Below are 26426 nucleotides of genomic sequence, written 5' to 3'. Positions count from 1 at the left end.
ACACTAAACTGAACTGCTCAGGGCGAAAAAGAAGAAAAAGGAAACAGATGAAAGGCTTATGATCAAAGCGGTTTCTTAGAAGGTTGGAGTGTTTTGTGAGAACATTTTTGCATCTCGTACAGAGAGCTCATCAGCCTCACTTGTTGCAGCTGCACCTGCTCATTCTGCACATTGCTGCCTTCATCTGTCTGCTAAAGTAATGGCATTTTGTCAGACATGGTTGACTTTTACATTCAACAGTTAAAAAGGGTCTGACTGTGAGGAAAGACAGTGGTTTCTGTTCTCCCACAGGTTGCAACTGATAGATTATCAAATTTTGCCACTGAAACCTTCATCCATGTGTCAAACATTAGCACATTCACAGTGTTTAATAAATTAAATGGTTTTGCGTATAAAATTGCAGACATTCATTTATAATGATCTTCTAAGGCAAAACAAGACATGCATTTGATGAGTCTCTCCTGCATGTTTTCATTTTCTGTTTTTGCATGTTTTAACTTGTGCTGCTGCTGCCTTCATGTTAATCTGAAGACATTCAGTTCAGACAAAGTCCGACTTTGTAAGACTGTTGTTATGGCTTTGACATAAAAGTGACAAGGGTGCTTATTCGGACATAAGACCAACACTACACTGGGAAATGTGGGGTACATTTGCTGTTTGATTGAGATGCAAGTAGCATTTCCCTCAAACAGGCTTGATATTGGTTAATCTTACTAGCTGGCAAGTGAGTTCATTCATAGTGAAAAAAGTGCAGTCGACTTGCAACAGAAAAAGAAATAATTCTTATCGGCCTCTTCTTCACTTGAATGAATTGAAAGTGACATTTTGTGGTTACACCAGGATTACAGCTTATTTTGTAACTTTACCACTACATGGAACAGAAAAATAGTCCATAATACTGTTAAATTAAATTACACTGTCGAGACAAAACTTATACAGTTTTATTATTCAAACCCAATGTGATGGCCAAGGCCACACAAATGGACAGTTGAGGGTAAAACCATGCACACACTCACCTCACTTCTTTGTTCAATGCACAGATTAATTTAATTTGCAGTCAGCCACACCCCAAACAATTCAAGTCCACATTACAGTTTATTTGAGTTATAATTTCTTTATTTCCCTTTAGCTTTACATTGTTTAAATGGAGTGCACACATTTTCACACTGTAAGGTTAAATTTAGTAATTTTCTGTTGTATCAAACATTTTTCTTTGTCTTCTTTTGAGTTACCATGCTGGTGGGGGTGGTTTCCTCCTGGACAGGCAAAAGGTGTGGCCATTGGGTGGAACCTGTTAAATCCTGTGGCCAGCTCATCAGGCCATACCATCTCCAGCCATGTCGGAGGGGGGGTTGGGTTTAGTTAGTTTTTCCTGTGTATTAGTTTTAGTGGATACCCATTGTGTTTTCCCCTTTTGTGTGAGTTGGTTTGGCCAAGCCAGTATATATGTTCCCTCATGTTTCATTTTGTTAGTTCACTTTGTGCAGTCAACACCTTGTTTTGTTGCTGTCATTTTGAGTATAGTTATATTCTGTTGACCTCTTTTATAGGCCTAGTTATTAAGTTCCTGGTTTATATTGTTTACCATTTTTTTGGGTAAATAAAAACCCTCTTTTTTCAACAAAGCCCCGTTCTCCTCTTTGCCTCACTGCTTGGTCCCTGACACCCAAGAACAACTAAACATGGACTGCAACATCCTTCAGAGACTGACAGGTTCATGGAGCTAAAATCCTGAATGATCTTTATACTCATGATTGGATCTTTCTTTTTTCTCTCTCTCTCCTTTTAATTTTGAATTTTCTATTCAGTGCTGCAGAACTCCATGTCTCCTGTGGGATTCCATGGATAATATCTTCTTTTGTTCCACTATATTTGTCTACAAACCTGCTCCTGTTGCTGCTGTCAACACATCATTCCTGCGCATTAAAGGATGTTCCAGGAAAAGACTACTGTTGAGTTTCTGAAGACTTTATGACAGCATACAAACACACACACACACACACACACACACACACACACACCAGATACACACTCCCATATACATAAGTAAACATGTATCAGTGGGAGAGCAGGAGTCCGTCTGTATGCACCAGGCTGCACCTGGATCTCCTCTCTGATCTGGCAGCAGCTTCAAAGTCAAAAGGTTGATGCAATGACTCTGCAGGAGCGGTGGAGAGCAGGTTGAAGTCAAGTTCAGCTAGTCGCGGGGTGTCTCATACACACACACACATACACTGTACATATAAAGTACATACACAAGTAAAGAAACAACAGCTAGCTCGCCACATCTCAGCCTCAGCAACTCTAAAATCTTCCACTTTCTCACAGAAACACCTCTTACATCTGCCTCTCCTACCTTTCCTTTTTTGTCCTGACTCTTTTTCTATATCACCTCTCTGTCTCTTTCTACATAACCAGATGAGGAGAGGAGAGAAATACGTGTGTGAGAAGATGTCTCCGGTATGTTAAACTCTCGGTGGAGAGGTATTTCGGGTGAAACAGTTTTCTGTCTACCTCTCATCACTCGTCTGTCACGCTAGCTATTTGTCTCTTGCTTTTTTCACTCCGTCCTACGCACACACACGTACGGTGAGAAAGTGGGCCCAGTCACTCACCACTCAGCAAGGGCATTGAGTGAGTGAAGCACAGGGGCCCCGTGTACCAGTGACACCTTGTCCATCACTGGAGCCTTGCAGACACACACACATGCACACAGACCTGTTTTTATTAGAAATCTGTTTCTCAAGCTTCCACACATCTGTATACTGTACAGTAGGGCATGTAAGAATTATCTTTACAGACAGAGTCCATCCTGTTCCATGGATCCTGACTTTGGTAAAACTATGAACTGTAGTTTATGATGAAGGACCAATATTTTTTTGATATCCCATCTGAATTGTGCCATGAATTACACATATGAGGTTTGTCGACTTAAAAGATAGTTTTACAAGTCAGGAAAGTCGCCTTTTGTCATAAAACTGTGGTGGTCTAGTGTTAAACCTGTGAAGATACATTATTAGAAAGACTACACACCCATCAGTCACATAAGTGATGAATAAGTAATGTTAGCCACAGAAGCTACGATGCCTGTGTTTTTTTATACCGTATAACAGCTCTTCCTTGTTCTTTCGCTCCCCAGTTGATAAAAAGACCAAGAGTTGCTGGATAAATCACTTCAGGTATGATAACATTAGGGAAAGTGATGTTGGTGTTGATTATGTATATCGTATGAGACGAGCAATGTAGGTCACTGAGCTTTTTCACAAAGCTAAACTAAACTATGATAAACCAAGCACAATTTTTAACTTTCTTGACTTGTAAAATTAACTTAAGTCCCACTCCCTTTTGCTCTGTGCTCAAACTGTTGAGCAAGCTTGGTACCTGGTGGAACTTCGGTCAACTTAACATCTTAAATTAATGTCAGCAAAACGCTAGCTAAAATTAGCTATCAAACGTAACTAGCTAGCCAATGATATGATAAACTAGCACTAAAGATGTGACAATATGTTGCTTTTACAGATCCCACAGCAACATCTGTTGACCATCAATGTTATATTCACGAGTCTAGCACATTGCATATCAGGAAAGAGTAAAGTAGCAATTCACAAGGTTCTGCAAAAAGGAGCAGGACTTAGGAAGGGTCGCTTGGCCTTAAGTCCTCACTCCTTTCATGTAAGACACTTTTACAGTTGTATGTTGGTATAATGATAATCAGATTTTAGGTTAGCTAATTAGCTAACTAGCAAACTAAGTTACAACAATCATTAGCTAGGTAGTTACACCTGATAGCTAATGTTAGCAGAACATGTACTAACTAGCTAGCTAATCTACATCTATCATTAGCTAGCTAATTAGCTAGAGTTTTGCTGACATAGCTAACTTAAGCTGTGACTACGTCACTTGTACAGGTCCGCAAGCAGCATCTTCAAAATGTGTTTTTCTTTCCAACATTGACAAGTCTAGAAAAGAGTGGGAAACTGGAAAGGGGAAAGTTAGGTACCAAGCTTGCTCACCTCTTATTAATTGATAAATTACTTCAGTTATCAATCAATAATTCATTTTCTGTCAATTGACTAAACTTTCTGTTAACTGATTACTAATCTCAACCTTACTGTACTCACATGAATAGATGCCCCAGTCATTCTTTACTCTTTTTTCAGATCTGTCTTGCCTGCAGGCACACATACATACATACATATATGTATATATATATATATATATATATATATATATATATATATATATATATATATATATATATATATATATATATACAAACACATTCACAGAGCCTCACCCCAGATTACCCTCATTATCAGTGCAGAAGAAACTTTTTTGGGATATCTCTTTCAACAGTTTAACACTTTATCATGTTTTCTCTGTATATATACTCCCTAATAGGGTCTTTGCAGCAGCCAAATCAAAACCAGCACAAGCCAACAGCTGTGCTGAAACTCTCTCCTCTCTCCTCCTCTGAGGCAAACTGACATCGAAGCCTGTTAAATGTTGTTCCTCCAAAGACAGTGATGAGGAGTTTTAGTTTAGTTTAATAAGAAAGACTGGATGTAAAACTTTAAAGCTGCTGGCAAGAGAATAATGAGGAGCAGGAACACATCGGCGATGTACTGCGGGGAGGGAGGGAGTTCGAGGAAGTTAGGGAGAGAAAGATAAAGTCGGAGAGGGGGGTGAATGCGGCTTTTAGCAGCTGGTAAGAGTCAGGAAATAATGAGAAGGAAGAGAGACAGGCAGAGTGTGTGGTGATGTGTGATGGATTTATTGGGACTGACAGGGTAAGCAGTAAAAATATGATGAGGAGACAGAAGAAGAAGATAAGCTTCAGAGCTGTTTTACATTAGATACTAGAGATCTGTGCCATTGCACGTTATGAATTTTCATACCAAATGTTTTGTTTTCTGTGTTTCATTATTGACTTTTGAAAATTTGCTAAATGGTTTGACTTTTTTAAAATGCAATGCTGATAAAGTTACAATACTACATACAACATAATTAAGTACATTATAAACATGCATCATTGATGCCAGTAGACATGTAGCGGCCAGATATTTCAGCTGAAGGTCTAATATGTGTTATCATGACACGGGTTATCAGCAGAACATGCAGGCAGCTCTACACATCGTCAGCCATGACTGTCTGCTTCCACAAGTTCAATTTTTTCCACGCAGCTCTGAGCCCTGAGTTGACCTCTGGTTGGAGAGTGAGTGATGAGGAGTGACTTGTGGTGTGTGCTGAGAACTTTAACAGATACTGCGGGTATTAACATGAGATGAATGTTCCCTGCACATCTCTTTGTTTTGACAGGAAAGACTGCAGAGGATGGATAATGTCTGGTTACAAGGGCATGGTTATCAAATTTGATAGAATCAAGTATGAGGGTGACCTAAGATTATCTGGCCACGACTAACAAGGTTCAGTAGATTTGTCATATTTATCTAAATTATTTTCCGAGGGGCAATTAAAAAGAGAAAAGGCCAAATTCTGATCAAGTTCTTTCAAACTGTCAGGTGGTGCAGTGGTTAAGATGCATACCATGTAACAGTAAGTCTCAAGTTCTCCTCTGGCCAGGAACCTTTGTTGTTTTTGTGTTTCTCTATCCCTCCATTTCATCCCAATATGTCTACTGTCACAACCAGTTAAAGGAAAAATGTCCAGAAAAACACAAAAGGTGCATGGTATATTAACCTGGCTCTTAAAAGCAACATCATGCTTGCATTGAGTTATGCATATCGTCTAGGTGGCGGGTGCAAAAATTAAACAAGATGAGACTCTACAGTGAAAAACGAGAGTCTATTGCAGTGATGGCGGCTCAGTGAGGTTGTGCTAACAGTAGGAACAATGACGCTTTGGGATAAATGCTAAAATCAGCAACATGAGCTTTAGTTTGCTAATTGGCAAAGTGAAGGGATCATCAAAGTACAATTCATCGTGTGGGGAATTAATGTGTATAGCACATTTCATGATAATGCATTCACACTGTAAAAATAAATTATTTGCTTTAACTTTAACAAAAGTTTTTAAACTGCCTTAAAATTTTAAGTTGACTGACTATGAAAAAAGTTGAGGTAATTTTGGAATGACACAATACATAAAAATCTAGTCAAGTTGAAGAACGACTCTACAGTCATGAGGATGAACATTACAAAATTGAGTTCCTTTTACATTTTTTACACAAAACAAGCCACCACACAGCAAGATCATGTATCTCTAGAAACTTGATGTATGACTTTATGGCACAGATATTATGCTTTAAACAAGGATGCACCCCACTACTATTTAAAATTAAGTTCTAAGTCTCTGAACAATGATTATCAGGCCAACACACACAACAACATCATCATCACAACTCTTTCAAAATATGTTTGACGACCACAGGTGCATTTTGATAGGTTGTTTGACAGGTGATCTATTTATAAAGATCTTTCATCTTTAAATGCAGAAATTATCTGACTTTCTCTGTCAAGCTGAATATTGTTTGCTCAGCGTATCTTGTTTCACTTAGTTTCCAGCTTCATGCTGTACACACACTCACAAACACGCTTGGAAGCAGATTCCTGTTTGATGTCGCTCTAATTACTTTCCACCTCTGTAACTCATAAATCACTCAGAAGTGTACACAAATCTCCCTCACATAACAACAAGAATGTAAGCACATAAATACCACAGCTGCACACACACACACACAAACAGAGGGTAAAGGTGAGCTAACAGCTTCCATGTGCAGCTTGTTATCACTCCAGCAGCTCATCGCCTCACTGTGGAAACCACACTCCTGTCTCACCTCTCCAACCCTTCCCTCTCTCCTGCTGTCTATCCGTCCGCACATCTCTCCATTTAACTTTTCTCCCTATCCATCGTGGTCTGTCTCCTCTGTCTATCTATCTTTAACTTCCTCTCTGGTGTCATTTTTCCTCTGTTGAAGTCATTTTCAAACATGTCTTCAATTTCTTCTCTCATGCCTGACCATCTGTCTTCCTGCTTCTGTCCCCTGTTGCTGCTGAATCTGTCTCTCCTGTCCCTCTTTTTATCCGTCTTGTGTCTCCGGACCCTATACATCCACAGAATTCCTCGCAGCATCCATAGGGAAATGTCTACATCTGTCTCCAATGTGTCTTGTTTCCCTGAGGGCAGCCAGCCGACACTGCATTGACAAACAGCAGCCGTGCCAAACCAAAGCGACACGCCAGAGAGCATCTGGTTTCACTGTACGTGTCAAACCTCAGCTCGAGCATCATGCCGTCTGAGCCCCTTCAAAGATACGTAGGCAATAATCTATTTTGAGATTTGTTTACACTGTCAATGTTCTGCTTGGTCAGGATTCCCTGGTGTCAGTCAAATCGGAGACATGTGGACGGTGCAATTCACCACTGCTGTTGAAAGACCATTTGCTTATTTGCATATTTTTGTTTGATCTGAGAGCTTACATGGTCCTTTCATCACCCAAGGACCACTGGAATGTAATCCTCTGATTATAGATAAAACAGAAAAGATCAAGTGTGATGAAATGGACGGCAGCATGACTGCGTGAGTGCATTTTTGCATTTGCTGATAAAGGGGGAACGTACCAGAAAATGGTTCAAAACAATAGCAGAAAAGGCAGGGGTAAGAAAATTAAAAGGGCACCAGTTGTATGCAGGGCACCATACATGCTAACTTGGAGACCTCAAAAAAGGCAGGTTTTGGGGTAAAAACTTTTGAGTTTCACAGACTTTGTTCCCTGTATTCGGGTGACTTTTTGACAAATGAAAATAATAAAGTAATAAGCTCACATTTGCAAATAAATGCCTGCGGATGACTGATAACTGGGACTTATTAGATAAAAAACAGTGTGATCACAGCATGTAGCCTCACCTAATCCAATATCAAATTTGATTAAAATACCACAGACAATTATAATTTTACAAAGGGTATATTAGATAGACTGCTCTTAGAATAAAAATTCTCCTTTCTTTTAAAACTCTGTGCACTGGAAGGGCACCCAAGAGGGCATTTTATCACATTGTCTTTCACATTTGGCCATCCAAGAGGGCATGTTGTCATGTTTTACCTGCCATCGGGTCATCCAAGATGGCAGATTGCAGCATTTTTTTGAACATGAGAGCGCCATCTCCACCCCCTCTGAGCCACCAGCGGTTTAAAATGAGATTTGCACTGGCAGGTCTGGAAACGAGAGAGAAAGTGGGTTCAAGAGGGGAAACAGAAGAAAAGGATTTTCAAAGAGGAGGCAGAGAATGAAAAAAAGTCCACTTTCAAATCTCATGCTGACATCTCGAATGTACAAATTGGGCAAAGGCAGAGTGTAAGCTGTGTTAAGCTGTAGCCACACATGTATGCACATGCATGCATGTGGGCACACACACACACACACACACACACACACACACACACACACACACACACAAACACACAATAGTATCAGTGTTACTGTTGGCTCAGTGGGAGAGGGGGACACATCTGAAGCCTATTAGACCCCCTGTGCTACACAATTCATGCCAGAAACACACATAACACACACACACACACACACACCATCATGAATTAATAAGCCCCTGGTTCAGTCACACCTATTCCAATCTCAGCTGACACAACTCACTGTCAGTCTCTGTCTCTAAATATTGCTCTTTGACATTTTGTTTTCATGAGCTCCGACACACAAACACACTCACGCTCACAAACAAATAAAGACCCATTAGACTCATTACACCGCTGACAGACTTCCCAGGGTATCATTACATCTCGGCTGTATATTGTTGCAGTGTGCCAAGTATTTCTGGAATCTGCCGTATGGACAAAAAAAGTCATCTCATGGCGCTTCTCCTCCTCTCACCACTCCCTCCTCTCCCAGGTCTCATATTCCCTCTCATCCTCTTCATTTTACCTCCTTGTATGGTCCTTTGTGCCTACCATAGCATTATATTTTATTGTTTCTCCTTTAATCTTTAGTATATTATATTCCTGTATTTTAATTTCTGCACTATTTTATGTTTTAAGTCATTTCTGATTCTAATTCTAATGTGTAGAAATGTGTAGGCCTTTTATGACTCAACAAGTTACCTACATTATGTACTTATTTCTGACCTAAAAATCCTGTAGTTTCATTTAATGTTATCAAGGTCAACAATTAAACAATTAAAATTTCACAAGCATTTCCTTATACTCTTCTTAAAGCCTCCCCAGCATCTGATAGAAAAGAGGTTTTCACTTTTGAAAAATATGTTTTTGTTTAAGTGACCGTTGTGATACGTCACCAAGGCAGGGATAAATGTATCCGGACTACAAACGGGTTCATATCTGAATGAAAACCTTCTTTCTTGATTTCTTGAGTAAAAACAGCAGCAGCGGATGAGGGAAGGCACAGCTGCAGCCTCTCAAAGCTCAGAGTATAATGGTGATTAAATAGCAAAGTTCAGACTCTCTCACACGTTTTATTATGAACTGATGATTGTTAGATTTCCTACACTGAGAATCTGGTGTTTCTTTCTGATGTCATATACATTTTAAATATGCTGGGTGCATCTTTTGTGTTTTTTCTTATCATGTTTCATTTCTATAGTCAAAAACTTATTATAGAGTTGCACAGTTTATATTTAAAGATTTTATTTAGAGTACAGTTTTTCTGTCACTCTCATGATCTTTTCCAGGTTTCTTTGTTAAGCTCAGTCATTTAGAGAGTATTAATGACCTCCACATATCTGTGTTTTCATTGTAAGAACTCTCAGTGATTAGTTCTGGCAGAAAATACCACAGGCCTGATAACTCCTGACAGAGAAAATCCGGGGATTTTCTGCCAACCTGTTGCTGCTCCTCACTGGAGATGTCATCTTACCCGCACGGCTCGCATTTTTATCACACTCGATCATGTGATAAAACCCTGAGAACTGAGATGAGCGCCAAAGAGAGAGCAGACACACAAAAACTCTGCTCTTTCTTACTCACACACACACACACCAACATATTCAAAGCTTCTTCTCTCAGGATGCCTATCAGAGTTTCTGTTACCCAATCTTCCCTGCTGGGCCAATCAAAACACAGCACAGAGTGTTACCTCATCACCCTCGATTCTCATCAACCCTCACCCTCCTCTGCTTTCCCTTCCTCCCTCATTTCCTCCCTCATCATCTCTCCCTCCCCGCTCTTTCTCTCTTTATCTTCCTCCCTCCCTGACGGCCAGTTGCTTTCTCTTTATCCATCTTTCTCTTTGTCCACTTTCATCTTTTTTTTCCTCCCACTCTGACTCTCATTACTCACCCACACCACACACCTCACACTCTCTCATCCAGAATGATCCATGAGAAACCCTGCCTCTCTAAACTCAAGCTTTCTTCCGTCCTTTTCCTCACTCCTGCTTCTTTTCTTTATAGATCTCACACTTCCTCACTTCTGTCTCAGAAATCTGTCATCCTCCCTCCTCACTTCTTTATTCTTACTGTTTCACTTCATCAGTCCCATACTACAGTATATTTCTCTCTAAAGCAAAACCAGTTCTATTTATCTCCCTCATTCCCTCTTTAAACTCCACTCTTTAATCATTTTGCTCTCATCCCTCCATCCTTCTATCCCTCGACGCCTCATCCCAGGCCTCCAACTCTATAAAGTTCTCTGCTGGCAGTCGTGTGTCACCAACTCTTTGCTGGCCTCACACACACTGTTAACTGAATGCTTCAAAGTGCATGCATACATGCAATTCTGTATAGTATAGTTCAATTATTCTTTTAGTTTTGTCAAAACGTTCGATTCTTCGACAATAAAATAACATGTCTATCAATTTGGGTTTGACATTTTTCAACAAATCAATTGTCAGCTTGGTTATATTTAAAACGTTAAACAAGGATTGGTTTTAAACTAAGAATTTCAATAATGAAAGTTCTGTGTCACAGAAATGTGGACAAATAATTCAATTCAAGGGCAACTCTCTCTACCTTTTTTATGGGTTTTCAGTTGGAAACTCCCACTCAGCCTTTAGCAAAAACCAGGGATGTAGATAAAAGCACTGATGATGACCTCCCTTAGCCTAGAGGGTTTATATGTAGCAACGTCAAGCAAAAACCTGTCTGGTCACGTGGGAAAACGTTTTTAGAAGGAATTGGGAAAATAGCATTTGGCATTTGAATGTTCAGATTTGAATACTGAATACTGAATACTGTGAAGAATACAAAATTATGTAAAAACCTCAAAAAACAAAAGAATAATGGGCTCGCCCTTCAGCATTAATAAATGGGATGCCAAAAAAATGTTGCTTCTCATTTTTGTATGTTATTGAGAAAGGAGGGGGAAAAGGCTGATATGTTCAATTTTTTTTTCAAAAGGTTTCCATGATAAAGTTGTGTCAAGAAAAGTCCAGAAACGATCATCTGTCTCTTAGAAAAGGACAGGTCACTTCACCAAAATATAAGAAAAAATATGATTTGTATTGAAACAGATTTGAAAAGATGTTACTATTCTATACTGTTTGTGTTTGCCAGCTTCTGTCTAATAGATACATCAGTTCACAGTAGAGTCTCTTGTACTTGGTTCTTCTTGTCAGCAGCTCCAGTGGAACTAATTGATTGCTGCAAATGAGGGTGTGTTTGTTTCGAGTGGCAGGGGGCGCAGCATCTCAGTGTGTGTGACACGTAATGTCTCCCATCCTTCATTAAAAGAGTTCCCATCACCTCTGGCCTGTTTTTCTATCACTTTGTATTGGTTGTGAGCCAAAGTGCCAAATGGTAGGGCACTGAGAAGACAAGAGGAACATTCTTTGTCTTTGCATGGGTTTGTGTGTGTTTATAATCACCCTAGTAGGTTTTCTCTCTGTGTTATGCTTTCTTCTTGTTCTCGCTGCTCTCTGCAGGAAGGTCCAGCTGTACTACATGTAGCGTAATGCCTATTAATCCTTTAATGTCTGCAGTAAAAAAAAATGTACAAGCAGAGCTGAGGATGTTTATCTATCTCATAGAGAGAGGCTGGTGGAGTTTCTCAAGTTGAAACAATATGACTTACTATAAAACACTGGCAAGGCGTCTGTCCTTTCAACACCACGACCCAGCATGCACTTGGCGGATGGTGACTTGCAGGAGGAGGCCAAGTACAACATTAGTCCAAGTGAGCACAAAGTTTTCACAAGGTGTTATTATGAAACTGTGATTTGTTTAAAGTATTAAAAGCTTTGGGTGGACATGTACAGCGGACTCCTTTGTAACTTTTATTTTAACACTACACTCTCACTGGTTTTCAACGTCGGTGCTGTCACGTCATCCAAATGTTTGTTGGCGAGTTACAGACAAATAATTTTTTAAATGGGTGGGTCTTGTTTCACAAGAACGATTTGCACGCTCATGCATGCAAGATTGGTCTTTGTTCTGATGACTGAAATGGGTCCCAGTGTCTCATTATTTTGGGTTTGGGATTTCATTTTGGGGTAACTGTAATGGCAACCCACCAACCTGCAAAATTTTAAATGAACAAGTTTGTTAAAAAATGTTCAGTGTCAATATTCAGCACCAGTGTTGTAAGTTGCTAAAGTTCCTAGCTGAGCGCTAATTATTTACATGTTTCCAGTAAAACAGGAAGCTATAGGGAGGGACTTCGCAGACAGTGATTGGTGTTTACACCAGCCTATACCGCTGTTATTCATTGTTTTACAGCTGCTCGACTTGAGCTAAGCTGCTCGTCTTCAGTTAAAAGACATACATTCAAGTGAGTATAGCCTTGTTGTAATGAAAATGCAAAGCTGTTGTGCATGTGCGTGAAAAAGGGGTACATGATGGCAACGTAGTTCCATGTAATGTTATATATACAATTTTGGTTCCTAGATGATGAATCCTAATGACCACAAAGATCACCTTAGGTTTAGCTTAGTGCCATCATGAGGTTCACGTTTGTGTTTGTTAGTCAAATGTGTCAACAACCATTATTGCCATGAAACTTTATACAGACATTTAGACATTTATGTCCCCCTTTAGATGAATTGTAATAACCTTCAGGAGATAAAGGTGCTACTATGTGCGAATCAGAGCAGGCAGGTTTTTTTTATAAACACAAATACGCCTTTAAGGCAGTTTCAAAGATCCTACACACAGGGGCTTTTCACTGAAACAGAGTGGAAAAAACAGAACAGAAAAGACCAGTACAGGCCAGAACAGAGTAGTGATAACAATAAATTGGTACAGAGGGTGGGTCAGACCTCTGGAGGACAGCAGGGAGGAGAAGTGCTGTGTGTGTTCAGTCTTCAGGGTGTGGCAGAGTGAAGAAAGTTTAGTAAATAGTTTTCAGGACTTGAACCCCCCTTGGTGAATGTCCACTACTGTGATTTGTAACGCTCATGGTAAAACAGCGGCCTTCGCTGTGGACAGTGGGGTTGGTCTTGGCTGGTTCACAGCACCACATACCTACACACACATTTCTATTCTTTAACTGGGACTAAGCTTGTCAAACAAGATTGTATAGACATGAGGACACAATGGAAATAGACACAGGATACTCCTGGTATGTGAGACACACATACACACACACACATATATATATATATCCTGTGCGCAGTAGTAAGTACTTAGTAATCTACATGACAGATGGTCAAAGGCACATTGTTGGGACTTGAACCCTCAACCTTTGCTTGTCAAAGGGACCAGTGTCTTTGAGCCCTCAGGTTAGCCTTGCTCTTCTTTTCATCCATCTGTCACTCTTCCATCTCCCTCATCTGTCTCTCCACTCTTTCAACCTCCTCTCTTCCTTTCCTTTTAATTTTCTCAGGCCCTCTTCGTGTTTTTCATCCATTTATCTCTCTCCACCACGGTTCCATGACCTCTTTTTATCTTCCATCTCCGTCTAATGCTAGTTTTTTCTTCTCTTTATTCACTCTCTTCCTCCTTCCTTTCTTTTACATTCACTCTTTTACAGAGTAATCATTTGTTTTCTCTCCACATTCACAGATCTTTCATTCATTACTTCCCTCCCTTTACCCTCTGTCCTCTTCTCACTCTATTCTTTGAAATTCATTGCTGTTTCTTCTCTTTCATGGACATTCCCCCTTTTCCATTCATCTTTCAGCCCATTGCTTCATGCCAGCGTTAGGGTGCACATGTTTTAATTCATGGTGCAGTTCTGGTTCAGGCAGTTGAGCCTCATAGAGGCCTGTGTGTACTGACCTGTAAGACGTGTCAGTGCAGTGTTTATCTTGACATGTTTTGCTCCAAGTTAAGCCAATTGAACCATTCATCAGTCTATTCTTCTATTTTAAATGAACTTTAAAGAACCCCTGTGTAGGATTTAGTGGCATCTAGCGGTGAGTTTGGAGACTCGCTCCTTCCAAGACCATAGTGTTTTCAAGCTGCGAAACTTGCAAAAGGCCGTTTATAGGGCCAGAGTTTGTCCATTCTAGACTAATGTTGAAGCATGAGGTCTGTTGATATTAAGGGCTCATTATAAGGTAATGAAATCAAAACAGTTCTTATTTTCAGGTGATTATACACTACTGACATGTTCCATTTGGTCATCGAGTTACATTAAAAGACCAAAACCAACAATGTTTTTCTTGTCTCAATACTTTCAGACTTCCCTGTTATGTCTGTTGCACTCACATCCATTTTTAACCTTTTTTTTTAAAGGCTAATTAATTTTGTAAAACAGCTGGGCGCTGTTATTTTTAGCAAACATCCACTGCATGATCGCTGCATTCTGTATGACAAAGTTGGTTGGTCCTCTCTGGCACAGATGAATGATAAACAGAATAAACAGTCAAAAATCTAAACTCATGCTTCATGTAATAATAAAAGATGAAATGTGCTGATAAATGAAAATAATGATTGATGTGTTCGTTTCTTTGCCTCGACCGTTTTTTATATGAGGAAACAGTGCATTACACTAATATCACACTAGTACACAGATATATAATATATATATATCATACATATATGTTAAGTTTTAATCAAACAATCAAACTTTTTTCTTTGTAATCAGTTTTCATGTGATTAATTCACTTTAACCACTGGCAGCTGACAGCAGTTATTGTGCACAAAGCACAAGTATTGTTGTAATGGTTATTTGCTTATCTAACAAACAAAAAATTATTTTCCATGGCCATGGTATAATATTACTTGTTAGCTCAAAATAGCTTTTATTTCTTGGAAATTTTCTCTCAGAGACATTACGCCTCCCCGTTTATTTAATAAAAGTTGAGGCGTAATGTCTCCACCATCTCTCTGATAATAATAATAATAATAAAAGTGTGTTTACCAGCCTCAAAGAAACCTGCTTCTGCTTTGCGTTAACTGAGATAAAACTACGAAACTGTTCCAGGTTCATTTCAAATCTGCTCTGCCAAGAAATGAGCCTCAGCCTCACCGATAATGTAATTTCCTTCATAAATGGCTGAATTAAACAGGAGAAACAATACGAACAGTCAACAGTGGGGTCATTCTTTATTGGCATGACAAGCTGTGGTTCAATCCCAGCCAACAGAAACAACTTCCATCCTCAGTGTTTCTAAAGGATTTCTTAGACAAAAGCTTTCTTATCTTAGACCTTCTCATGGCTTTCTGATGTGTGAATTCCCTCTTTTTCCTCCTTTTATTCTTTTTTTCCCTTCACCCGTTCTGTCCTTTTTCTTTTCCCTCCAACATCCGCGGCACCTTTTCTCTTCTCACCCTGGTTTCCTCTCCATCTGTGATCTCTGAACTGATCCCCATGTTCACCTCAATCCTGTTTCCAGCTCCCCGCCTCTCACACCGACTGTCAATTCTCTCTCGCCTTGTCCCTAATTCCTCCGTCTGTGTGTTTCCTGTGATCCAGGCGGGACGCCATCTGAGGGCTGTCACATGAGAGACTCTGTTGATACGACACACAAGTGACACCTTGAGACACACAGATGTCTGCATCAGATGCAGTTTCCCCCTCTCACACACACTTAACTTCAAACACACACACTCTAAGGGTTCAGTACACACAGATGTCTACATCAGAAGCAATAAGATCACACACATGCACATTTTCAACACCTACGCACTAACACCTATACAGAAACACACATTAATGCTTTACAGATCCAAAACACCTACACGCTAACACTTCAGCACACACAGATATCTATATCCAACATGTTCACTATGCTGCTCTCTTTTCTCTCTCTCTCTCTCTCTCACACACACACACACACACACACACACACACACACACACACGTTCATCACCCCTCACATCATGCCCCCAGTGCCAGAAACATGTCGTGTGTTTCTTCTGTCAGCGGGTCGACATACCAGACAGAAAACCTCTCTACGGTGTCTCTGCAGCCTCCAAACTAAATATGGGTGATTTTCATGTACCTGACAATGTGCCTCTGTGCTGCTTTCATATGTCCACTATTACATAAAAACAATAAGATAAAAAAATATATATGACCAGTCTTAGAATGAGGATATATCTTCAAAAAAATGATAAAAATGTAATTTATGAGAAAGAAATCATCTAGGTAGGAAAGTTTAGACACATGAATGCATTTAATCCCTGGATGTGAAGTGTTGTGTGTTTTTTTCTAATAACCACATGGGTTCATAGGTTAGAGTGGGATATCCCTTTTATACCACGGCCAATTCCCAGCAAGGTTATTATAGTTTACTAAAACTAGACTAAAATTAAAACTATGTTTAAAAAGAAACATTTTAGTTAACTAAAACAAAACTAAAAAGTACACTTAACCAAAAATATACAGGAAATGTCTTCAGTTTGAGTCTTGATCAGTTTGGTCATATTTGTCAACACAAGCATGAGGAGGCATTGTTGCATCTGTTTATTAAGACTGTTGTGTCTACATGACTGTGATTAAACTGCCTTCACAAAGTGTTTTGTTTGTATTGTAATATCTATTCTCATCTTAATTTTGAGTCTTAAAATATATTATAATTAAAAAAAAAAAACACTGACCCAAAGATATATATAATAGAGATAACACATTTTTTAACAATAAAAACTAAAGCCAAACAAGCAACCCCTTTCTGGGAACTAACTGAACTAAACTGAAATGAAAACAAAAAATAAAAGTGAAACAAAAATAAAACCTTGTGAAAAATACAAAACTATAACTCTGATCCCCAAATATTGTTTCAGAGTGTTTTGTGGCTATATGCTCTAGAAACTTCTGTCTGAATTTAATTAGATTTCATTAGATTCACAGCTCAGTCCCGTGAACCTTTTCCTGTGAAGGTAGATGTTGAAGTGAGAGTGGCAGGTCCACGAACTATAGGTCAAATAGAAAGAAAGTAGTTCTAGTAGATTCTAAACCTTAGAGAGAAAACGTTCTTACACTAAACTGCTCACAACAAGGTCTGTGGATTATCTCAAGTAACCAGGTCACAGTTTCTGGAAAGAGACACTGCTGTTCAGTCAAATTTGTTTTTTGGCCCTTGAGCACCACAAGCCGAGTGCCACCTAGTTCCATTATATTGTAAAGAAGGCAGACATCTCTAAAGCCCATACCTTCAAAACTCACAACAAAACAGTCTAGATGTATAAACAGCACTGCAGGTAAGACGGACAGTATGTACTTTTGAATTTGGGGCGAACTGTCCATTTAATGGAACATACAACTAGTCGATCATTATCCATTACCTAATACACACCACCATGATATATACGAATTAAAAGACTTCACATACAGCATCTCAGTGACATTACAATGCCCTTCTTTCTTCACTCACAGCTTAAAGATCTTATCAAACTGTTTCAGCTTCTTTAAAGACATTTCTTTGGAACTAAAGGGGATTTTACAGATGAAATCAATAAAGGATTACAACTTTCACCTGGATCAGGACTTTATTATCAGACTGTTTCTTATCATTTCTACTTTTTCTTTCTTTTATTAAACTTGTTGGACTATTGTTCATGTATTGTAAACTTAAAATATTGGCTATTGAGCCTGTGGGCTGAAAAAACCCCTAAAGGACTTACACAAACATGTGAAATTTAAACACATGTCAACCATTACTAAAACACTAAAACCTTAAAAACCTCCCTATTTTCCAATATTTCTTCGAGCTGAAGTTATACACATCCTAGTAAAAAACCATGTGTCTGACAAGCCAGTTGGCTTTGTTACTCAACCTTCTAGTTTCTCTCTTTAGTTTCCTCGTTTGCTCTCCTTTGCTGGGTTTCAGATCGGTCCAGAGGCCTGGGAGCACTTAAACTCAACTGGAGGAAAATCAGGAGAGAGGAAAACTGCAATGATCGAACCATTAGACGGAGCAGGGAGGGAGTGATGGATGCAAAGTGGGAAGAAAGATAAAAAAGAGTGGACAAAGAAAGGAAAAGAGCTGAAAGATGAAAGGAGGAGGAGACGCCCTACATTCCAGCAGCTCCGGAGCCTCCGACAGACTCCCGGTGACAGATTACCCCGCTCCGCCTAAGAACAACTGACACCCGTCTCTATGTATGCATCTGTGCAACGCCGACTGAGAAAACAAACTCATTAATTCACAGGCTGTAAGCGAAAACAAACACAACCCTTCACTCTGAGGACTAATGCAATCTGATCAAAATGGGACGCTGATGTGCGCATTGGTGTTTTCAAGTGGCCCCCTGCCTTTGGAGAGACAAAGTGAAGATTGTATTAAACAGAGTGTTTGTGTGTGTCGAAACGCACTCTGTGCTGCACAAACATAGACACAGGGAATTCGAATGAATAAAGGAAGCAGGCAGAGTGAAGAGAGAGGAAGACAAATGAAAGACATACAGAGACAGAAAGAGAAAGAAGGAGAGAGATGCATGATGGGAGGTTGGTATAGATGCTTGGCAGAGGGCTGGGAGTGCAGCCAACCACACACGCACTCACATCACATACCACGACGCCTCAATGTCACCTCGCAAGACACACACATGAACACACACACACACACACACACACACACACACACACTTACTTTTGTTGTCAAGAATGTGAATTGCAAATTAGGTTTTTAAAAAATTATGAACTAAGGATTTCTCTAAATATGTTAATGTTAGATAATGACTGTGAAAATGAGGAGAAAATAAATGAATAATTAAAAGAGACAGAATCGATTTGGTTGTAGGTCAAAAGTCAACTTTTGTGGTAAATGTTGAATTTTCAGACATTCAGACAAGGACGGGTAGATGTAAAACAGCAACCCTTTCTCCTAGAAATTACATTTGTATATTACTAATAGGGTTATTGTATCATCATACATGTCATATGTTGTCCCAGCGTACATGCATCATTAGCGCTTTGTTTCTATCTCTCTTCTCTACCTCTATCACGGTTACTTTGTGACTTAGAGTCTCAGTATGTAAATGTACAGCCTGCCAGACTGTTGCGCTGCCCTGGGTAGAATAATGCAGCTAAGAAACAAGAGCTTGACTGTTCAAATTGAAGAATGTCAGTCAACTGAAGGGTTTCCCACTGATAATTTGAAGTTATCGGCGAACATTTTACTGATAAGTTCAGCATCAACATTTTTGCAACTTGCCAGGCACCTTAATTAATGACATTTGGACATTATATTATTAGAAAACATAATTCAGTCAGCATTACACTTCCCTTTAAAAATATTTGCTCTAGCAAATTAGTTGTATAAATGTACTTCACTGGGATGTCTGAAGAACGCGAGGAGAGGAGAGGAGAGGAGAGGAGAGGAGAGGAGAGGAGAGGAGAGGAGAGGAGAGGAGAGGAGAGGAGAGGAGAGGCATGACGAGGAGAAGATTATTTTAAATAGCTCGAAGGTAACAATGGCCTTCTTCCTGCTTGAACTTCTGCCCACTAATTGATTGAAATGAGATAATGACAGCTTTTCCTGTCACTAAATTACCTCCACATCCTCCTGGGAATACAAATACCCTCTGGGCTTCTCCGGGTTATAATGAGAGAGGGGGTGATAGACGACAAGACACACAAACAGAAAGGGAAGAAAGAACAGTGAGGTGAGACAGAAGAGTGAGAAATGAAACTAAAGAGTGAGAAGATGAGACACACGGAGACGTATGACATGATTTACCGTCGAAAGTCAGATAAGAAGAAGAGAGACTTGAGTAAATGGTGAAATTATGTAAAACAGGGCAAACTGTGAGGTCATATGTGAGGTCATCTCAACAGGAAGAAACTGGCTGGTCACTAATGAGAATCTCATAGGCAGAGTTTCTTCCCACACTCCTCGTAATGCTCGCAGAATTAGACTTCAGTGTCTTTCAATGAGAAGTCATGGAGAAAACTGGTTTTATATGGTGCTGTTTCTTGCTACAACAACACGAACAAGAATCTACTTTGTAATACTTCCAAAAAGAGGCTCCACAGGCGTAAAAGGCAGTGACTCACACTCATGGGCACTGCTTTTTTCCACTTTTAGTGTTTGCCCAGGGCACGACTTTGTTTGCTCAATACCAGAGCTTCCCTCCTCTCTGCATCTACTCCTCAACTGCGGTGCAGGATTTCCTAGATATTATCTGTACAAGACTAAAAATACCTTTAAGTGAACTCTATGGTATAACAGTATTCCTACATCTAAATTCATTTCACACCAAAATCATTGAAACCTGTTAAAATCCACATAATTTTGTGCGATAAAGTGGTGCAATGAACACTGACTCTGGGGACATACAGTTACAAAACTGTAACATCAAATCTGGATGATGACCTACAAAGTTTGTCACATTTTATCATAACCTTTCTTCCAATGTAGCCTCACTACAGGCATCACAACATTCTGGCAATTTTGCTACTCAGCTCCAGAATTTGTTGCATGGGTGGCACAAGAGGAAAGGCCACAAGGTCAAACAAATTAAAAGAGTTAAGTCTAGAGATGTTCCAATGCCGTTTTCCTTTCCCAGCACCTCTGATACCTGAACTTTGTGCGTCAGCTGATGCTGAACATCGACAAGCTGTACTACTAACCCCGTATGGGTGTGATATCATGGCTGTTATTGTTGTATGGCCTGGATCAGGTTAAACTCTTTGTAAAACATGAACAAATACAAACAGAGAATGAATGTCATAGAACATGACTTCACCTTCCTGGGGGGGAAAAGGTGTATGGGATGCTACAGGAAAGGGTCCCATTTTGGGGTTAAGTGTTATTTGACTGGTGCATAGACTCACCAGTACCTAATACCACAATTTAGGCAGGATCTGAGGCATTTTCCAGAACTGGTATCTGTATTGGAACAATTCTAGTTCACTCCTGTGACAATATTAATATGCTCAGAAAGTTTCACAGCAGTCTAACCACAATGACATATCTTTTGTGCAGAGTTTGGTCTACAGAGTGCAAGAGGGAAACTCAGAGACTGTTAAGATTTGAAACTTTTCATCCTCTGGGGAGCATGAATGTGCTCATAAAATATCAGGATTTTGTCCATTAGATTTTCATATTCTAAGCACAAGTGGAAACTTTGCCCTGATGGTGTCACTAGAGGAATGGTCACCTAAAACATTAGGGTTCATCCTCTGCAGGACCATGAATATAATACTGAATACTACGTTGTAGAGAGTAAGGCTGAAATGATTAAACACAATAAACTGCAATAAAGTCCAGTGTTGTGATAATCATGGTAGATTACCACACTTTGAAAACCTCAGAGTAAATACTGTCAGACATAAAGTAAAGTTAGGAACAGTCTCCTAGATGCAGGAGCAGCAACAGCGTGGGTTTATTTTGCTTCAGTGGAAACAGTGACATTGCATATACACATATATACAGTATAAACATTAGTTGTTGAAAGCTCCGCAAATTATGTAGAAAGCATGTTTACCAAAAACAAAGTATAAGATCAATATCTGCATTTTTCCTCTGTTGCTATATGGCCTCTCAATATGCATTCTCTCCCAGTCTGTGTTTCTCTCCCCTCCAGGCTGTACTTCCAGTCCAGCCAACAGGAAGATCAGTAAACTCAGACGGTGACTTTTCTCCTGAAACCATGGAGCTGAACAGGAGGAAATCCTGTGTGATATCAATCGCTGATGATGATTGCAGACCCACTCCGACCTGAGTGAGACGAAACAATGAGCACGGTCTGGCCACAACACAGGCAACGGTACTTAACCACACACACTCTCACACACACACACACACTTACTGCCTTATTATCACTAAAGCTCAGTGAGTCATGGTCAACAACAGATTAGAGGAGGGGAGAGGAGGAGAGAGAGCATGGCAGAGGTGGGAAGTAACAAATTACAAAATACTTTTGTACTGAAGTAGATTTTTCAGGTATCTGTACTTGAGTATTTAGTTTTCTGACAACTTTTTGCTTTTGCGCTCAACAGTTTTACACAAATATCTGTACTTTATACTCCTCATATTTTCAAAACTGTCTCATTACTTTAGTTTTAATGCATTTGAGGGGAAATATCATATATCCCCTCCCCAGCATCAAAAACCAATTTCAACCTAAATGGATTGAACAATATCACATAGCAACCTTTGGTGTTTCTATCTGTGCATATCACACAAGAGCAGTGCAGATGAAACAGACAAGAACAAGACTTGACAAAAAGAAAGCAAAGTTCAGTTTGCTTTGAACACAAACAGCTAGAAATGTCCTTCAGAGGGCTACTTTCTACTTTAATACTTTATACTTTCAGAGCCTGTAATTATTTACTTTTAGTGACATAAAGAAGATGAATCAGTACTTCTACTTTTATCAGAGTCTTTTGTACTCAAGTATTTGTGCTAATGTTCTATTTGAGTAAGGGATGTGTGTAGTTTTGCCACCTCTGAGACATGGGGTATGTGAACTGGACAAAAAAGATGCTGCATAGGCCTATGGCAATTGTTTCAATTTTAGAAAGCTATTAAAGCATGTGAGCAGGAAAAAATGTGTAAAATCAACCAGCAAACTCGGTTTAATAATATCTCCGTTCAGGCTGTAACAGCAGAAACTACTTTTTAAAGATGAAAGGTTATTTTCAGTCTGAGACAATGTTATAATTACAGTAATAAAGGCAGTACAATATGCAGCCTATATGATATTTATGGCATTTTATAATAATCTGAGCTGTAATGACATAGTGCTAATAACCATGTATAAAAGATAATTTTATGACATCCTTGCCTGGTATTTGGTTGCGGTTGCCGTTCCTAATAAACTTTTATAATGAGATGATCGCACCCCGGTGGATCCCACCGCAGAGCAATGACGCTCAGCCAAAACCTCCTCTGGCTGGACTCCCCGCCTGCACCGCGGAGCGGTTTAACCTGGAAACCAGCGAATTAACGGATGCGCGCCTCCTCAAACACATAAACCTCCAAGACAGTAGCCAAAACATCGACCCGGACTTATCGCCTCCAGCTCGTGGACCACCGCGAAGAGAAAAAGTGGTCTGAGATAAATGCACAAATAAAGAAATAAGTCTTTAAAAGGCTTGTGAGGCTTTACTTCATTTAGCAGAAGGGAAAAGTCCAGAACTATTTATATTATCTTCACAGAGAGAAAGAGAAGGAAAGAATAATAAAGATCACCAATTTATTCCACCTGAGCATCTGCATGAAGACAGATAGATAGATAGATAGATAGATAGATAGATAGATAGACTTCATTACCTTTGTATGACAGTCTCAGTCGTGGTACATTTAACTTGGTCGCTGCCACGGAGGCGACAAGAAGCGCAACAAGAATCATGCTGAAGAAAGGTGTAAATCCCCTCATCCTGCTGAGTAGATGTCCTCCCGCTTTCAACTAATTATTTGAAAGGTGTTGCCAACAATTAAACAGAATACTCCAGGGGAATTTAGGGGTTTTAAAAAAAACCTACTGGTCCCTCTTTTCACGGTAGCAACATTTGCGTTTTCAGGTAGCTCCCCCCGGTGCGTAAAAGGGTGTTTGACCGAGCAGCTGTGTGTCCTCTCCGCGGAGTGACTGCCGCTCTGCTCGGGCAGCTGATGAGGTGATTCACTGACTCTGCTCCCTCAGTTCACTTCCAGCAGCTGTCCAACAGGAGTCTGTTCCAGCCGAGTGAGAGAGAGAGACACCACGCCTTTACAGCGGAGAGAGAGGGAGCAGTAGCGCTCCTCCTTTACGCACCACTCTCTCTCTCCAAACGAGGCGCAGTTGGAGGCACGCTCTCAGGATGATTCATAACACCATTTCAACATCAAGTAAAGTGCATTTAAGAACACAGCGTTGAGGAACTTTTAGAAGGGAAACTCTTTATTTTATGTTAAATTGCTGGCAACTACACCATTTAACATTTTAAAAAGACCCTAAATCTCTTTACAGCTACATGTGTTTAAAGCTATATGTAATATTTACGCATTAAAATTTCTAAAAAAAAACATGATATATACACATATGTTATATATTTTGTTTAGTTGCGTACATACATCATCCCAGAAGTGTAAAAAAAAATCAAATGCAAAGAAATCTGATTTATTCAAGGCTTTTCTTGCTCCGTTTAGTTGTGAGGGGAAAAGACAGCGAACATGACTAAACGCAAAGTGGTGAAAATTTTATGTTTAAAAGTGAAGATAACAACTCACACTACTTCACAACGTCTTTATCGTTTTAATGTGTGAGACCCCAAAACGGCAAAATTTACATTATGCGTTTTAAAAGGTACTACACACTTTAGCATGTTTTTTAAGCTGTAATCTAAATTATATGATCATACAGTGATGAAACATCAGTGTTAGTGTTCATTTTGACATTTCTTAATACATATGAAGTTCAGCTATATACAGGATAGGACCCAGATAAGGATGATGAAGACTAGCAGGTGAGCAGACAGTTACCAGGTTAAATAAATAAAAATCCAGAGCACAGAGGAGAAGAAAACAGACAGGAAAGCAAACAGGACAAACTGACAGGCAACAAAGGATCTGAGCTGGTATGTGTGGTGACTGATTGATGAGGGAATGCGGTTCAGGTGGGGAAACTCAGGTGAAGGGAATGAGTTGATTGTGGGGTAGATTGGAGTGGCAAGAGAATAGTCTGAGGGCATCTGGTGGATGAATATGACAATGGATGTTCCTGGGAAGGTGGGAATGTGGTAGGACAGACCGTGACAATACATGTATAAGAATCCACATTTGATGTGTTGAAAATGGCTCAAAACACCACTTACTGAGTGAGCTGAAGTGAACTGCTGGATTCACTTTGGACTGAATACTGTTTCTGTTTCTAAATGTGGCTAAATCCTAAATTATAAAAACTATCTTTTATTTAAGCAGGGTCTAGGTGTAAATCTTAAAGCACTGTGGATGACTTGTTTCACAATAATGAAGACATCAAGAAATTCTGTGATTTATGGGCTATAAATGAATAAAACAGCACAGACAAAATAAACATAAAGATCTCCATCTCTACATCCCTCTTCACTGTGAACCCTGTGTGAATACGTGGCCTTTCTTAACCCTTTCAGTGCCGATGGGACGTGTTCAGTAGTTTAATTAAGTCATGAGGTACCTTCCCAACACCCTCTCCCATGTGCATCTATTCATAAGCAAGCCTGCATGTGAACATAGGGGTCAGGGCAGGGTGACGGAGAACCATTCACGGTGTCAGTGCTTCTGCAACCTCGAGTCTTTTGGGAACACTTGTTTGCACCGGGAAAGAGGCTCCCATATATGTGTCATAAAGAGTGATGGGTGAAGAGCGGAGAGAGAGACGAGTGCTAAAGTGTCAGGAGGAATGCTGGGTGTTTCAGATGACAGTGTGTCTTGTAGGTGTGCTGAGGGCTTGTTTGTGCCAGGGAAGGGGCTCCTGTGTGCACTTCAAGTTCTGGTTTCACCGAGGAACTTATCGTGTCCTGGCAGATGAGTGAAGTGACAGAAAGACTGAGTTGTGTGTTCACAACAGTATTGGTTTGTTTCGTCCTCTTAGCTTTTGTCTCATCACATTGGAAGGCCAACAGTTAGGGAATATCTTGCATAAATAGTTTGGTTTTTAGGATGATGAAATTGAACTTTGATAAGTTAGCCTCTTCACACTTTCAAAGATACTGCCAAACTACTTTTCAAATGTCTTTTTATGGATATATATCAAAAGTGCATATTTTGGCTTTATCTTAGATAAGGCATATGCCAACAAAACCTCAAATATGCAACTGGACACGCACGCTTTAACTCCATAATAACAGCGATATCTTATCAGATCGTGACTGAAATGTTTTTGTGCTGTGGTTTCTCCCAATCTTCTTGTCAGCCTCCACTATACAGTACAAAGTGGTTTCAAAAATAATACACGCAGTATTTAAAACATTAATATGTCACTGAGAAAATAATTAAAATACCTTTCTATATTTACTGCAGACAACTGAAAGCACAGCGCTGACAAACGGGTAGCCTCTGCCTCATTCCAGTGGTATTGTGCCTCTTGAAATTAAGATTGTGTTTCGAGTAAACATGGATGCTTACTGATGAAATAAAGATGTTGCTACTTGTTCTTGTCTTCAGGCAAATGTTTTTTTATATCTTTTAGAGGATAAACATGTTTGAAAGGATT

At 39.7% G+C, this 26426-nt stretch overlaps 1 protein-coding gene across 2 annotated transcripts in view; it reads right to left on the bottom strand.

The window, feature by feature from the left end:
• The window catches only part of sema3bl (sema domain, immunoglobulin domain (Ig), short basic domain, secreted, (semaphorin) 3bl), an 80667-nt gene extending 56748 nt beyond the window's left edge, over positions 1-23919 (bottom strand). For both annotated transcript variants that reach the window (XM_084721565.1, XM_084721567.1), the window contains exon 1: positions 23528-23919. In XM_084721565.1, the coding sequence (XP_084577691.1) occupies positions 23528-23633 (106 nt within the window). In that variant the 5' untranslated portion in view covers positions 23634-23919. The remainder of the gene's footprint in view (positions 1-23527) is intronic.
• Positions 23920-26426: the final 2507 nt, after the last annotated feature.

This window comes from Lutjanus erythropterus, chromosome 6 (genome assembly GCF_056507025.1).
Source record: "Lutjanus erythropterus isolate fLutEry1 chromosome 6, fLutEry1.hap2, whole genome shotgun sequence".
Lineage (NCBI taxonomy): Eukaryota > Metazoa > Chordata > Actinopteri > Lutjaniformes > Lutjanidae > Lutjanus > Lutjanus erythropterus.
This window is presented reverse-complemented; position numbering and strand designations above follow the sequence as displayed.